The 16,834-nt window shown below is 54.8% G+C and overlaps 1 protein-coding gene across 3 annotated transcripts; it reads left to right on the plus strand.

Annotated features, from left to right (window-relative positions):
- Positions 1-762: 762 nt before the first annotated feature.
- On the plus strand, positions 763-16,408 carry ASB10 (ankyrin repeat and SOCS box containing 10). 3 transcript variants are annotated; one of them, XM_027538571.1, is made up of 6 exons: positions 763-1,107; positions 1,895-2,162; positions 6,773-7,292; positions 11,571-11,684; positions 11,935-12,120; positions 13,070-16,408. In XM_027538571.1, exons 1-5 carry the CDS (start codon positions 837-839, stop codon positions 12,118-12,120), a joined length of 1,359 nt encoding a protein of 452 aa, XP_027394372.1. In that variant the 5' UTR covers positions 763-836; the 3' UTR covers positions 13,070-16,408. The 3 variants fall into 3 exon arrangements, with proteins under 3 accessions (XP_027394372.1, XP_027394371.1, XP_027394373.1); XM_027538570.1 differs by lacking the exon at positions 13,070-16,408 and adding an exon at positions 12,268-12,606; XM_027538572.1 differs by lacking the exons at positions 763-1,107; positions 13,070-16,408 and adding exons at positions 1,120-1,703; positions 12,268-12,606.
- The last annotated feature ends 426 nt before the right edge of the window (positions 16,409-16,834 follow it).

Below are 16,834 nucleotides of genomic sequence, written 5' to 3' on the forward strand. Positions count from 1 at the left end.
TCTCCCCTTTTCATCTCCCCTGGAGAAGTGCTCTCTTTATCCTAAGGTACCCCCAATGGACAGAGTACTTCCTCTTTGATTTCCAGGTAATGATGGCATGGGAGACCCCCGGGGTCACCCAGGGAGATGAGGGTCAGCGCCAAGCTGGGCTGCCTGCAGGCTGAGCCCTCTGTCCCCAGCGCAGAGCACCCATGGTGGGGATTCCTCACACAGGGGGAGGTGTTCTCTGCTGTTTGCTGGAGACCCCTAGCTTGCGTTTGGGAGCGGGAAGGTATGGGGTAGTTGGTGACATTCGGAAGGCAGGGCCCCCTCTTGCCCTACCTCTAAAGTCAGAGCCGGGCTGCTGGAAGCTGGCTCCATGAAGCACAGGACAGATGAGAAAGCCTGAGAGACAGCAGCTTGGGATTGACCCCCACCCCGACCCCTGCAACACCACGTCACACCTTGGCCACAGCACCACCACCCCCTCCCCCCGCCGCCCCCGGGGCTCCCTTTCCCTTCACCCAGGAAACTGCAGGTTGGACTCCACGTCTGGGTGGTCCCTTCAGCCCTGCCGCCTGTCCAGCTCTGCGGGGGAAGTTCTGAGCTCCGCCCTGACCACCTCCTCCAGGCTCCTCCCTAATTCCCCAGCCTGAGGCCTCCTTGCTTGGCAAGGCTGGGATGTCCAGGCTATTTATGGCCTATGGATGGGCTATTTATGGCATGGCCTCTGTGTGCTCCCTGCCCCTCCCACCCCCCCAACCCCCCAGGGCCTGAGCCTGGCTTCAGCCCAGAATCCACCCGCCCCAACTGCCAGCAGCATAGCCCAGGGCCCTGCTCTCGCCCTGAAAGTGGCCATGCCTGGGAGTAGGAGCTCCCCTCCCCAGCGGGGACGCCTTCTGGGGTGCCCCCCCTCGGCCCCGGCCGGCCAGTTCTGGGGGGCCTGGTCCCACGAGGCCCAGGAGCGCCCTGGGCGCCCGCCACTGCTGTGCCCGGACATGGCGCTACAGAACGCCCTGTACACGGGAGACCTGGCGAGGCTGCAGGAGCTGTTCCCCCCACACAGCACGGCCGACCTGCTGCTGGAGAGTCGGGCGGCGGAGCCTCGCTGGACCAGCTGCCAGAGGGGTGAGGGCCCCAGACGCGGCTGAGGGCAGGGGATCCGGGCGCGGTGGCACCCAGAGCTTGAGGATAAGGAGCAGGCCCCGGGGCTGTTTCCCTTCCAGCCCGAGGCTTGCCTAAACCTTGGCCCAGGAGACAAGTCATGCGGAGCCCAGAATAGCTCCTGCTGAAGCCCAGTGAGTGGCCAGCTCAGGCTCAGAGACGCTGAGGACCCAGAGACGCTGGCCCGTCCCCCTCTTCCTCCTCTTGGGCTCCCGCCTCCCCTCCCCCAACACCCCCTGCACGCTTACACCCTGCCCTCATGAGCTGGTCCCCAGAAGAGTGCAGGGGGCTGGGCGAGCCCCCTGGTGACAGACACGCCCTCTGTGCCAGGCTGGTGGAGAAGCCCCACGGAGGGTCCCCGGAGTCTGGCCCAGGGCCCATTGTCACCCGCACGGCCTCGGGACCTGCCCTGGCCTTCTGGCAGGCAGTGCTGGCCGGGGACGTGGGTTCTGTCTCCCGCATCCTGGCCGACTCCAGCAACGGCCTGGCTCCGGATTCCATCTTTGATACCAGCGACCCAGAGCGATGGAGAGATTTCCGCTTCAACATCCGCGCTCTGAGTATGGGCCAGGGTCATGGGGGCGGGGGGGACTCGGAGCTCCAAGTGGGGGGTGGGTGGGAGGGAAGCCTGGGAAGGAGCCTGGGCTCTGGCTTCCCAGCCTCTGCCCACCTCCCACCCCCACCCCCCATTGCATGGCAGGTCTTTGCCTCCACCCAGGCTCTGAGGTCCTGTGTCCCCATCTCTCCCTAGGACTCTGGTCGCTGACCTATGAAGAGGAGCTGACCACCCCCCTGCACGTGGCGGCCAGCCGGGGCCACGTGGAAATCCTGCGGCTGCTGCTGAGGCGGCGGGCAAGGCCCGACAGTGCCCCCGGGGGCCGGACTGCCCTGCATGAGGCCTGTGCCGCGGGCCACGCCGCCTGCGTCCACGTGCTGCTGGTGGCAGGAGCCGATCCCAACATCCCTGACCAGGACGGGAGGCGCCCCTTGCACCTTTGCGGGGGGGCTGGCAGCCTCGAGTGAGTGACCCCTCACCCCAACCACTCTGCTCCCCTCTTTAAGGGAGAGGCAGAGATAGCCGCAGGGAGGGTGAGGGAGCCTGTCTGGGCCTGGCAGGTCCGGTGAGCTGGTCGGAGTGGACTTTAGGATGGCCTGTGCTTGGAACGGTTTCTGCTTCCCCAGTGTAGGCAGAGGGCTGTGGCAGGGCCTGGATACATGGCCTGCATTGGGGAAGTTGTGGATCTGTTATGGGGAGGTGGTTAAGGTTTTCATTTTTCTGAGCTTACCCTACATCCCAGGCACTGTGCTAAGAAGCACAACACACAGCCCTGTAACTAAGGCCCGATCCTGCCCTCGGGGAACTGCCCTCTACTGTCCAGACAGGCTGTAGAGGACAGAAGACCCCCAGCTGGAGCCTGCGGTTGTCCTTGAGGGCAGGGTCTGGTTTGCAACTTGGCAGGTCCGGCGTTTCCATGTTGGCAGGCACCCTCAGATCAGTGGGCTCAGGGACTGAACCCCACTAACCAAACTCACAAGAAACGGATGGCTATACCCAAATGTGACCCTGTATTATAACTGTAGGGGATATTCATTTACAGTGACCCAAATAGTTATGCTCTGTGTATCGGGGGCCTTAGAGAGTAAGTTCTCACAATTTTTTGATGAGTCTGGAATCCCAGCAAAGGGAAACTTGGCACATCTGTGTACTAACTGTACATACAACAGAGGTCTTCTCTCTACTGACCATACACCTGCCAATTTTCACATCTTGTCCCTGAATGGCCCCGTTTTTGATCCTTGGGCTTCCCTTTTTGGGCCTTCTCCCTCCTGTTAACTTCATTGGCCTTCAAAGGATTCTACTGACTCACTCATATTATGTTTGAAGATGTATCTATGATAGCACGGCCCAGTAGGAATATACCATGGGTCACATATGTAATTTAAAATTTTCTGTTGTTGTTGTTCAGTCCCTAAGTAGTGCCTTTGCAACTGCATGGACTGCAGCATGCCAGGTTTCCCTATCTTTCACTATCTCCCAGATCTTGCTCAGACTCATGGCCATTGAGTCGGTGATGCCATCCAACCATCTCATCCTCTATCGTCCCCTTCTCCTGCCTTCAATCTTTCCCAGCATCAGGGTCTTTTCCAATGAGTCAGCTCTTCGCATCAGGTGGCCAAGGTATTGGAGCTTCAGCTTCAGCATCAGTCCTTCCAGGAAATATTCAGGGTTGATTTCCTTTAGAGTTGACTGGTTTGATCTTCCTGCAGTCCAAGGGACTCTGAACAGCACCACAGTTCAAAAGAATCAATTCTTCGGAGCTCAGCCTCCTTTATGGTCCAACTCTCACATCCATACATGACTACTGGAAAAACTATAGCTCTGACTATATGGACCTTTGTCGGTAAAGTGATGTCTCTGCTTTTTAATATGCTGTCTAGGTTTATCATAGCTTTGCTTTCAAGAAGCAAGTGTCTTTTAATTGATATGAAAAAGAAACAGGTGAAATTCATTTTTAAATAGTGGTAAATTACATGTAACATAAAATTTCCCATCTTAACTGTTACTCAGTGTGCATTTCAGTAGCACTAAGTACCTTCACACAGTTGTGCAACTGGCAGGACCATCTAACCCCTGAACCTTTTAAATCTTGCAAGACTGAAATTCTGTATCCTTTGAACAATAACTCCCTACCCCTCCCCCGAGCCCCTTGAAACTACCCTCTGCTTTTGGACTCAATGAATTGGAATGGTCTCACACCTCTAATGAGTGGAATAATACAGTATCTGTCCTGTTGTGACTGGCTTATTTCATTTAGCATAATGTCCTCAGATTCATCCAGGTTGTAGCAGGTAACAGAATTTTCTTGCCTTTTAAAGGCTTGAATAATATTCCATGGAATATGTCACATTTTATTTATCCAGTCATCTATTGATGACTGCTTGTAGTCATCATGCAGGTTGCATGATATAGAAAGGTTGCAACATGTAGGAAGCAACATGTAGGTTGCTTCCATGTTTTGGCTATTGTGAATAATGTTGCCATGAACATGAGCTTATAAATATCTGTGAATCAAGTGAAATTAATTTTAATAATATATTTTAATTAATACAATGTATTCACAATGTTCTCATTTCAACATGGAACCAATATAAAAAGAACATATGAGATATTTTACATTCTTTTTTTGTACCAAGTTTTCAGAATTGGTGTGTACTTTGCACTTACAGCACATCTTAGTCAGGACTAGCCATCCAGTAAGTGCTTGGTGGCCACATGTGGCTGGTGGCCACAGAATCGGACAATGCCATTCTGTGAAGCCCCACATTTTTAGTGAAGTCCCTGTGTTCCAGCCCGGCTCCCCGAGATCACACTTGGTGATAATCATTCCTTTTTTAAAAAAAAAAAACAAAGGGAAAGTGTTAGTCGATCAGTCGTGTTTGACCTTTGCAATCCCATGGACTGTAGCCCACCAGGCTCCTCTGTCCATGGAATTCTCCAGGCAAGAATGCTGGAGTGGGTAGCCATTCCCTTCTCCAGCGGATCTTCCTGACCCAGGGATCAAACCCTGGTCCCCTACATTGCAGGCAGATTATTTACCATCTGAACCACCAGGGAAGCCCCTTGATTGCTGCTGCTGCTGCTAAGTCACTTCAGTCGTGTCCAACTCTGTGCGACCCCATAGACGGCAGCCCAGCAGGCTCCCCGGTCCCTGGGATTCTCCAGGCAAGAACACTGGAGTGGGTTGTCATTTCCTTCTCCAATGCATGAAAGTGAAAAGTGAAAGTGAAGTCGCTCAGATGTGTCCAGCTCTTCGAGACCCCATGGACTGCAGCCCACCAGGCTCCTCGGTCCATGGGATTTTCCAGGCAAAAGTACTGGAGTAGGGTGCCATTGCCTTCTCCGAGCCCCTTGATTAAGTACACATATTTTTAAAATTATTATGGAGGGACTTCCCTGGTGATCCGGTGGCTAAGACTCTGTGCTCCCAATGTGGAGGGCCTGGGTTTGATCCCTGGTCAGGGAATCCACGTGCTGTAACTAAGTTTGCATAGTGCAACTTAAAGATCCTGCATGCAGCAACTAAGATCCAGCTCAGCCAACAAATAAATCAATCAATAAATATTTTTTAATCATTATGGAGAATTTCAAACCTGTAGAAAGGTGGACAGGATAATACAATAAGGATAATACAATAAGCCCCATGATCCAGCACCATCTATACCACCCACTTCCGCTGCCCATCGATGTTTTCAATTCTTCAGATCAGATCAGATCAGTCGCTCAGTCGTGTCCGACTCTTTGAGACCCCATGAATCGCAGCACGCCAGGCCTCCCTGTCCATCACCAGCTCCCGGAGTTCACTCAGACCCACGTCCATCGAGTCAGTGATGCCATCCAGCCATCTCATCCTGTCGTCCCCTTCTCCTCCTGCCCCCAATCCCTCCCAGCATCAGAGTCTTTTCCAGTGAGTCAACTCTTCGCATGAGGTGGCCAAAGTACTGGAGTTTCAGCTTTAGCATCATTCCTTCCAAAGAAATCCCAGGGCTGATTTCCTTCAGAATGGACTGGTTGGATCTCCTTGCAGTCCAAGGGACTCTCAAGAGTCTTCTCCAACACCACAGTTCAAAAGCATCAATTCTTCGGCGCTCAGCCTTCTTCACAGTCCAACTCTCACATCCATACATGACCACAGGAAAAACCATAGCCTTGACTAGACGAACCTTTGTTGGCAAAGTAATGTCTATGCTTTTGAATATGCTATCTAGGTTGGTCATAACTTTCCTTCCAAGGAGTAAGCGTCTTTTAATTTCATGGCTGCAGTCACCATCTGTAGTGATTTTGGAGCCCAGAAAAATAAAGTCTGACACTGTTTCCACTGTTTCCCCATCTATTTCCCATAGCTGATAGTTTTTCAGGCATTGTCTCATACGGTACTAACAACAACCTCTTGAGTCTAGGTATTAGCAATTATCTCCTTTCTACAGCTCTGCCGGAGCTCAAAGAGACTGAGTTCCCTTAGCCTTGAATTCTGGGGCACAGGTCCTTGCAGTAATAGTAATACACAGTCTTCTAAGAGGACTGTTTTGCTGCAAATCTGGCTGGCCAATTTTGGTTTTGTTGGTCTTTCTCCCACCACCCCAATTTCCATGTGTGCCCACTTTCAGGTCCCTCCCCACTCCAGTTCCAGCATGCAGAGCCCTCCAACCATCCTGGTGTCCCTGGACCGGAATGCTAACTCTTCCCTCACTGGCTGTGTGAACCCGCCAAGACCCTCCACCCTCACGGCCTCGGTGTCCTCATCTGAACCCGCCCTGGGAATGAACCAAGTCAGGGCATGTGGTGCCCACAGAAGGCGCCTGTTCTAACTGAGCAAGGGCTGCTGGCGCCTTTGCTCCCATCCAGGGTTTAGGGCACTTCTGCCGAGAGCACGGGGCTTGAGAGAGGGCACTGGAGATGCTGCAGAATGTTGCCAGGATCTTAGTGCGAGGCAGGCTGGAAGGGGACTGGCAGACAGCACCAGGGCCGCCCAAGGGTGTCCGGGGTTTGCTTTGCTCACACCAGCAATCATGCAGGGGCGAAGGTCTGCACGTCTCTCTTCCTCCCCCACGGCTGTCTTGCCCTTACTAGGTGCGCCGATCTGCTCCTGAGATTTGGGGCGAAAGTGGATGGTCGGTCGGAGGAGGAGGAGGAGACCCCTCTGCATGTAGCCGCCCGGCTGGGCCACGTGGAGCTGGCGGACCTCCTCCTGAGACGCGGGGCCTGCCCGGATGCCCGCGATGTCGAAGGCTGGACCCCGCTGCTGGCCGCCTGTGACGCCCGCTGCATGTCCCCCGCCGACGCCGAGGCCACCACGGCCCGCTGTCTCCAGCTGTGCCGCCTGCTCCTTTCCGCTGGGGCCGACGCCGACGCCGCCGACAAGGACAGGCAACGGCCCCTGCACTTGGCCTGTCGCCGCGGCCACGCGGACGTCGTGGAGCTGCTCCTGGCCCGCGGCGTCGGCGCCAACGCCATGGACTACGGGGGACACACGGCCCTGCACTGCGCTCTGCAGGGGCCCGCCGCGGCCCTGGCCCAGAGCCCGGAGCGCACGGTGCGCGCGCTGCTCAATCACGGTGCCGTCCGCGTGTGGCCAGGGGCTCTCCCCAAGGTACCGGGTGGGGCCGGAAGGAGGGCCGCGAGAGCGGGGTAGGGGTGTGGGGAGACCCGATCGGCGCCCGGTTGCTCTGGATGTAGGTAGCTCCAGACCGGGGGGCGGGGGAGTCAGTACTTCGTTTCTTTCGTCGAGAAAGCCCAGCCCAGCAGGGCGCAAACCGCACACCAGCAGGTGGGGAATGTTTGCTTGTGCGCCTGCGCACATGTACATCCACTGCGTGCTGTGCATATCCACGTGTTTGCATGTGCGTGTGTGTATACGTGCGTGGGTGATGAATGTGAACCGAGGGCGGAGGGGCCGGTCTCTAAAGGATCTGAAAAGACAGGAGGAATCAGGTCTGATGGGGGCCAAAAGGGCTAGTTTCTTCCTCAGAGGAGAGAGCTGATGAATGAAGCGTTTAGGAAGCTCCCCCTGACAGTGGGACCCGTTCAGAGAGAAACTCCAGTCACAGGAAACACTGGCCCAGGGCAGAGTGATAAGCCTGGTCTTGAGCTTCAAGGCCTCCTGACCATCTGCAGATGGACGTGAGAGCTTAGCAGAACATGCACCAGGGGCACCAGCAGCTGTTATGCTGGCACCAAAGAAAACACACTCACTGTCAATTTCCAATCTCTGCCTTATATTTAACATTAATATCCCCGAGACGGGTTCAGGCGGAAGACATGCGCTACCGATGCCCTGGCAGGGGACCCTGTCCATGCTGTGCTGTGTCTGGAAAGGGCTATATAATATCTCGGAGGATGATGGACCCCGGGGTGGGGACCCTGGTTCTCATAGGGGCTGGGTCAGGATGGGTGTAGGGCAGCAGGCTGCGTGCAGGTCCCTCACCCGCCTCTGGGCTTGAACCATCCAGCCCCGCCCAGTCCTGGACGCTCCCTGCTATCCCCACCTCTCCCCTTCACTCATAAACCTAGAAGCATCTGTGTAGATTCCTAAGCAAGGCCAAATAATTAAACAGCCCGAGAGTTCGGCAGATTGGTCTCCCCTTTGGGAAAATACAAGAAAATCAACAATTAACACTAATTAATCTCCTATTAACACCAGATAATTAGGAGAGGAGCAATTCCTGGTAATCTGACAGTGGCTCTGACAGCTAATGATTCCCCTTTGGGGAGGGGGTGGGAAGAGAAGGCAGAGCAGCGAACGGATATTCTGGGACACCACTGCCCGCCCCTGCAGCCCTGTTCTGTCCTCACTGCCCTGGGGACAGGCCAACACAGCAAAGTGCCCCCTGTGTCCCTTCATCTGGGCTCCACAGTATCCCAGGTGATCAAACAGTTGGCATTCATCTCCCACAACCTGTAGCTGCTCTGGGATTGGCTGGGCTGCCTGTCCTCCAGCGCAGAGCTTCTCCCTGGCCCATCGGTGACCACTGTCAGCCCCCAGCCAGTGCTGCAGAAGCCACCATGCTGGTCTGGGTGCTCAGACTGGAGCCAGGGACTGGCTGTGATGCTTGTTCATGTGACTCTAGGCAAGTCCTGGGATTCTTTGAACCCCTGTTCCTTGCGTGTGATACAGTCTTGACTTAAACTTAGTGGGAACAATAGAAACAAACACAGCCCTGACCACGCTCCAGACCTGTTCTAAGGTGTGTTACCTTAGACGCATGGATTTCTTCAGTCCTCCCAACAACCCCGTGAGGTAGATGGCAACTGAGAACACAGGCTCTGGAGCCAAGGACACTACCTGTGTGACCATCAGCAAGTTGCTTCAATCTCTCCAGTTCTCCGTTTTCCTCTTTATAATAGGGATATAACAGTATGCCTGCTTCACGGGTTAGTGTGAGAACAAATGAGTCACATATATCAAGCCCTTTGGACAAGGCCTAACCTCGAGATACTGCTCCTCGCCAGTTAGCCAGTGTTGTTCTAAAGTTAAATAATGTAGATGAAAGCACTTGGGAAGCTGTTGGGCATGATCCCAATGTAGGGGATTTTTAGACAAGGGATGGAGTGCTGCAGGTTAGAATAGCCGCAGGAGGCTTCCTGGAGGGGGTGGGACCTGGGATGGGCAGGGCTTGGAGAGATGGAGGAGGAAGATACAGGTATTCCGGGCGGAGGGCAGAGGCAGAACTCCCAGAGTGGCCTGGGAAGGGCAGAGAGACTGGCATAAGCGGCAGGCAGTAGCAGCAGGTAAGAACAGGAAAGTTATACATAACCAGCCCGAAGCTCTGAGAAGGAGCGAGACCAAGAGGCCTGCTCCAGGCAGACGAACTGGGGCGGTTCCGGTAAGCACTGCCCAGATGCAGGGACAGAAGCAGAGGGACTCTGGTGTGTGAGATGCTTTCTCCCTGGACAAGGCCTTCCACCTGCTCCCACTGCCCAGCAATATCCAGCACGTGCAGCACTCCCAGCCTGCCAGGCAGAAAGGTCTCCTTTCCTTGCAGGCAGGGGTATTAGAGACCCTAGTGTTACATGCAAGTGTGCGCAGCTTACATTCAGGAACGCTGCCCGAGTGACTGCTCTCAGCTGTTCTCAGGTGTTATGGAAGGTCCAGGGCCACTGCCTGAGAAACAGCAAGAGACAGAGTGGCTGAAGCACGATTCGGCTTACATGCATCAGGTGCAGGCTTGGAGCAGATGATGGTTCCTGGGTATGTCCGAGCTGTGCACGGCTGACTTTCTGACCGTGAGGACGGTGGCCCAGCACAAGCTGCTGCCCAGCATGGCTCGCCCCTCACAGCACAGGCCACCTCCTCAGACGGGCCTTTCTTGACCACCCATCTAGGACCGTGCCCTCCTGACTGCACTTAGCCCCTGAGCCTATTTTCTTTGTAGCGGCATATACGTAAGTGGCTATTAATGTGTTGTGTGCTCCTTCTTTTTTGTTTCGATATTTGTTTATTTGACTGTTTCGGGTCTTGTGGCACGCGAGAGCTCTATTGCAGTACGTGGGGTCTTCTGTCATGGAGCATGCATTCTCTGGTTGTGGCATGCTGGCTCAGTCATTGCAGTGCATGGGCTCTCTCGTTGAGGCACATGTGTTCTTGGAGCACGCGGGCTTATTTGCCCTGCAGTATGTGGGATCTTACTTCCCTGACCAGGGAGCAAACCCACGTCCCCTGCATTGCAAGGTGGATTCTTAAACACTGGGAAATCCCAAGTTTTCCTTCAGAAAGAGAAGCTCCCAGATGACAAGGACCTGTGTCTCCTCCTCACAGCTGGGTCCCCCAGTGCTGGCCCAGAGTGACCCTCAGTAAATGTTTGTTAAAGGAAGAATGAAAGATGAACCCGGCTGCAGCTTGATCCTAGGCGCACTCCCACATCAGGTGTCTGCTGGCCTCTTTCCTTCTTCTTAAATGCTCTCCTCGCCTTTACAGCCCAAGCTTCCCTCTCTGTGAATCCCTCGTGGACCACCCAGCACTCCTGCCCCGTCTCCATCCCTCCCCTGGCACCAGCGGGTTCTGCCTTATACGTGATTGACCTTTCTGTCTGCTCAGGAGCTCCAGCCTCAGGTTAGGGACCGCTTTCCCACCCAGGAAGATGCAGCACAGAGCCTTGTAGAGGCAGATAGGAGAGCAGGAGAAGGAAGTAGTTAAGGGCAGAGAGTACACCGCCGGCCTTGGATGGCTGCAACCACAACTTGGGCAAGTTACTTCTCTGTGCCTAAGCTTCCCTTGTCTGTAAAATGGGGACAACAACAGTCCATACCGGCAGGGCTGAGAATTGTCAACACACGTGAAGTGCTAAGAAAATATCTGGCATAAATTACGCAAAGTAGAAAAGCTAGCTGTTGTGCTGGTTTCCTGTCATGGCCATAACAATGTACTGCAAACTGGGAGGCTTAAAGCAATAGAGATGTATTCCCTTTCAGTTCTTGGAGGCTGGACATTCGAAAAGCCCAAGTGTAGGTAGGGTTGGCTCCTTCCAGAAACTCAGAAGGAGAATCTATGCCAGGCCTGTCTCCTAATGTCGGGTGGCTGTCCACAATCCTTGGCGTGCCTTGGCTTGTGGGCACATCACTCCAGTCTCTGCCTCCATCATCACATGACATTCTCCTTGTGTGTCCGTTTTCCCTTATGAAGACAGCAGTCATATTGGATTAGGACCCACCCTAATGACCTCATTTTTACCTTGATTACATCTGCAAAGACCCTATTTCTATGTAGGTCACATTTCTAGGTACTGGGATCAGGACGTCAGCATATCTCTTGGGGGACATAGTTCAACCCACAATAGCTGTTCCTTGGCTTTCTCGTCACCAGGCCTGTTCCGCCAGGGACCAGCCGCGTGTGGTAACCCCTGGAGCACTGACGCAGCTCTGCCCCCTGCAGGTGCTGGAGCGCTGGTGCACGTCCCCGCGGACCATTGAGGTCCTGATGAACACCTACAGTGTCGTGAAGCTTCCTGAGGACGCCGTGGGCCTGGTGCCTCCTGAAACTCTACAGGTCAGATTCTCGGACCCTGAACACACAGTCACCCAGCCTGCCCCAAGAGACTTCCAGCTCCTAAAGGGAAGCCCTGTGGGTTCCCCCATTCGGCCCCCACAGAAGTTACTAAGGAAACGAAAACTCAGAGTGAATACCTGAAATGCTCCTGACTTCTAAGAGGCTCCTGGAGACTCCCACCCCGCCCCCCACTTTAGAAGCAGGTGCCCCCTGCCCAGGGCTCCCTCTGAGCCCCTCGTTCTGCCCCCAGAAGCACCATCGTTTCTACTCCTCCCTCTTCGCCCTGGTGAGGCAGCCCAGATCGCTGCAGCATCTGAGCCGCTGTGCGCTCCGTGCCCACCTGGCGGCCTGCCTGCCCCACGCCCTGCCTCGCCTGCCCCTGCCGCCCCGCCTGCTCCGCTACCTGCAGCTGGATTTCGAGGATGTGCTCTACTAGGTGAGCCCAAGGCTCTGCAGACCGCCCCAGTCGCTGGGGGCCAGAGGGGGTGGAAATGGGTCCAAGGCAAGATAAACGTGGGGGCAGGGCCCTAGACAGAACTCCCCAGACCACCAGACCTTTCTGAATCCACCCCTCTCCTTCCAGATGTCCATTGCCTTTTGAGGGAGTCTGAAAGCAGATGCCCCAGACCCTAGGGGATGCCAGCCCACTGCTCACAGCGCCTGGGACTTGGGATTGAGTTGAACGGATTCAGGCCGAGGTGGCCCTCTCAGCAGGAGGCCCAACTCCACAGGGAGGAGTGCTGTCATTCCCCCCAGGAGAGGCAGACGGACCAGGTGGCCAAGTGACATCTGATGGAGAGAGAGCTAGGACTCATGGCAAATGATATATACTCTCCCGGGGGAGGGAGTGTCTCCTGAGGCCCCCTCCAGACTGTCCAAACCCTGTGCTCACATTAAAAATATGCAGGCCTGTGTTATTGGATGCTGTCTCCAATAGCCCCTCCTCTAAGCTGGCTGGTTCACGGGGACCCGAGATGGGCAGATTTATGGGGTCCCTTGGATCTGCCCCATGGTGCCAGCTCTATCACCTGCCTCCTTTGGCCTCCACAAGCTACTGAGGGATCCCAGGCAGACCTGACCCTCTGGCCACGATGAGGGGGAATAGCCATCAGGTGAGATAGTGCAGAAAAGGCCTGAAAGAGAGCCAGCGGGAGGACGGGGGAGCAAAGAGGCTTGGGTAAAGAGAATGAGGCTGTGGAATGAGGCCGGGCGGACTGTGGGGCAGGGCGGTACAGGCAGCCCCAGGCTTGGGCAGCGAAGTGAGGGCAGGAAGACAACCAGAGGTGGATGCACAGGGCAGCCAGCTTGGCGTAGCCCTGGACCAGGCGAGAGTGAAAGACGCAGGTTTAGAAAAGCTGAAACTCTGCCTGCTGCCTGTCCCATAGGTCGGATGTACACCTGGGTTCGGGAGCTGAGCTGAGACGTAACACCCCTGGGTTCTAGTCCCAGCTTTGCCATTAACTTGCGGAACAGACGTCTCTTCCTGCTCTGGACGCAAGCTTCTGCATTTGTCAAACAAGAGAGAAGGAGAGGGTCCCTGAGGGTCTTTGGAGTCCCGGGATTTTAAGAACAGGCAGTCCCAACAGCCAGGAGCCCGTCTGCGACCACAGGAGGGAGGTGGCGTTGCTCGGAGCCACGGGGCAGCCAATCCAGTGCACGGTGACCCGTGACGTCAAGGTCGCCGGACAGATTTCTTAGCGGCCCAGGATGCGCAGGCGCCGGAGTTCGCAATTTTTCCCACCAGTCGCTAGGAGCGAGGCAGCAAGGTGAGGGGCCTAGAGGGTGGGAGACGGAGGGGGCGTGGCCTGAGATGGACCGACGGCGCGAAGTCCTAGACGATCTCGAGATCACCGAGGTGAGCGGGCCCTGATTCCCACCCGGCCTCACGGCCCTTGGGCTGACCGGCCCGCGTGGGCTTCCAGCTGTAGGGCGCGGGAACAGCCGGACGGGAAGGGCTGCGCCTGGGACCCAGGCCCACAAGCGGTCGGGACAGTGGCTGACTGAGGCCTGACCCCTAGGCTGTACACGGTCCAGACCCGGCCAGACCCCGCAGGGCCCCCTCCCAGGGGAAGTGGGCGCAGGCGAAGAAATCAGGAAGCGGTTTGGGACAGGCACAGATTTCGCTCACGGCTTGGGGCCTCCCCCGCCCCCGTCCTCGGGAGCCCCGTCTTATCCCAGCGTGGGACCTGGGCAGAATGCCCCTTATTCCATTCATTGGTTCAGCAGGGGTTTGAGGGCCTCCGGTGGGCAGGACACCGGCCACACAAAGGCCTGGCTCTCCCGTCCCCACTAGAAAGTTCACTCCAATTGTGACAGAGACTGAGCAAACAGACGGGAAAGTTTCAGAGTGATAAGACCTCCGCAGAGGGTTTCATTGGTGATTGTCCAAGAGCGGATCAGCCGCTGAGCGCAGGTGACATGGACACCTCCTCTTTGAGTAGGTGACATTTAATCTGAGGCCTGAGTGACAAGGAGGAGCCAGCCACATGAGTGGAGTGAGGGAGAGAGGGAAGTGACATGAACTGATGTGTATTCTGAAAGATGGCTCTGGCTACTGAGTGGCTTGGGCGAGGGAAGAGGTGGGGAGGAAGCGTGAGAGACCAGTTCAGAGGCTACTTCAGGAGCCCTGGCAGAGATGGAAAAGCAGTGGGTGAGACTTGGGATCCTTTCTGGAGACTCCATGGAACTTGGTGATGGAGTAGAAATGGAAGGCTTAAGGAAAACAGTCCAGGATGACTCCTCCACCCTTTTTTTTTTTTGGCAGAGCAACACTGGATGGAGGGTGGGACTAATTTGCTAAGGTGGGAAAGATAAGAAAGGGGCAGATGGCAGGGGAGTCAGAAAGTCTGTTTGGGAGATGTTGAGTTTGAACTGCCTCTTACAGATAGCAAAGAAGCTGTGTGACATGGTCATTTAAATCTATGAATTTGGAATCCAAGGATGAGGACAGGCCTAAGGATATAAATAGGGGGGAATGCATGTGTTTGCATGTGAAAAATATTTAAAGCTCTGTCCCAAGAGAATCTTGACTCTCATGGGGATGACTTTTCTGAGAAAGTCCTGTATATGCATTTTGATGGAAATTCTAGTTCATTTGCATCCACATCATTCATTTTGTGCTTCCTGAGTCCCAGGTTTTAGGCACTAGATACAGGGCTGTGAATGAGACCTGCTCCCACCCTAGTCTGAGAATTTTCCATCTAGTCTGAGAAACAAGTGTGTGAATACCGAGTTCAGATACAAAGGGCAATGTAGTGAATGCAAAAGACTTGTGGGAGCAGGATTTGAAGGCCTGAAGGAGGAAGGAGAGCAGGAGCAGCAGGGGGTCCTGGGAAGACTGCACAGAAATCGGAGTGCCTCCCCAAAAGTGGTAAGAAAGGGGGAGGATTTCTGGCCATATCTGGAGAGCACTGGTTCATGCAGGAGGCCTTTTAAGAATGTAGGGCATAAGGGAAGAAAGGCGATGTGGAGTGGTCAATACAGGAGGCTGCTGGCCAGCTTCGCACGTTCTCCCTTTAGCAGGGCAGTGTTGGGAAGGTCCTTTCTGGGGTTAGACATCCAGACACTTCTTGCAAGCCAGGGAGCTTCCTCCTCAGCCTCCTGGCTGCGGGTCCCGCGGGCCCAGAACCTCTCCCCGGTAATTGCTTTCCGTAATGTGTTTGCTCCAAACCAATTTCACGCCTCCGTGAGGACTCCGCCCTGCACTGGAGCGCGGACCTCCCCACCACCAACCTACCCGCGTGTATCACGTGCGCGGCACACAATCGGCACACATTTAACCCCACGATATGCAGAGTTCAAGTACCTGGATACAGCCAACATACATGAAACTACACGTGTGTTTGCTAGGCTTTAAGACCCTTGCGTACAACAGTCACCCGCCCCTCCCGCCCCAATCGGTGCACTCACAGTGAAGGCACCTGCAGCGCCCAGCGCGCTGGCCCTTGGACGGCTCACCTGGTGCGGTTCCTTTGCTCTCCGCGTGTCTCCCGGACTAACGCTAGGGGGCGCTGCAGCACTCCGCGCCTCTTTGGCGGTGACGCAGTTGCGCGCTGCTGCCACCAGAGGGTATCCGCGGACAGAGCCCGAAGCTCCCCACCGTCAGTGGACACTCGCCCGCCAATGGGGGAGGCGAAGGTGTATTTGGATTTGACTTAAGAGTACTTCGTTTGTTTGTTTGTTTTTTCTGAGTGCTGGCTCCCAGTCCGTGAACGGGTGGCCAGATGAGGAGGTCGACACAGGCACACGCAGAGAGGGTAGATTCAAAATAAAATTCTTCCGTACAGAATTTCCCCAATTGGTGAGTAGTTAGATGGGACAAGTCAGCACGTGGGCAGCCAAAGAAGCATTTTTAGCATTCCATTTTAGACATTGAGAGGAGGTGCTTACTTATACGGGCCTGTCCAGGGATTCAATAGGAGAACCAGAGAGTTTTCTTCTCAGTAGAGAAATGAGGCGGCTCCTTTCAGGTTTGAGAGTGACAGCTTCTGTCCTTGGTACTGATCTCCCATCAGTTAGAAGCTGTGTTTGGAGAGCCACTGATAGGAGGAACGTCCATAATCGACCACTCTGCTTTCCTTTGTCCGGTTAGTGAAGGAAGAACTCATTTTGAAGGGTATTTCCTTATATTCACGTGATTGTTGCAGGAGCTTTCTGACAAGACAGAGTGTATGCTCAGTCGCTCAGTTGTGTCTGACTCTTTCAACTCTTTGGACTGTAGCTCACCAGGTTCCTCTGTCCATGGGATTATCCTGGCAAGAATACTGGGGTGGGTTGCCATTTCCTCCTTTAGGGGATCTTCCCCACCCAGGGACTGAATACGCCTCTCCTGCATCTCTTGCATTGCAGGTGGGTTCTTTACCACTGTGCCACCTGAGAAACTCAGAGTAGATATTAATTGCTCTCGCTCATGGGTGGAGAAGTTAAGTCAAAAGGGGGCCAAGATCACATGGCCCAGAGAGGAGTCAGAACAGAAACTTAATTTTAGGGTTTTTTTTTTTTTTTTTAATCCAACCAGTGCTCTTTTCCATTTACCATGCAGCCTCAGTTCCACGGTCCATGAAAGGGCAGGAAAAGGAAATGGGCTGCTTCAGTTGCCACTATGTATGTGAGGGTTTTATTCAAATTCAGCTACTGAATGTCAAGGACTG

This window comes from Bos indicus x Bos taurus, chromosome 4 (assembly GCF_003369695.1).
Source record: "Bos indicus x Bos taurus breed Angus x Brahman F1 hybrid chromosome 4, Bos_hybrid_MaternalHap_v2.0, whole genome shotgun sequence".
NCBI classification, from domain to species: domain Eukaryota; kingdom Metazoa; phylum Chordata; class Mammalia; order Artiodactyla; family Bovidae; genus Bos; species Bos indicus x Bos taurus.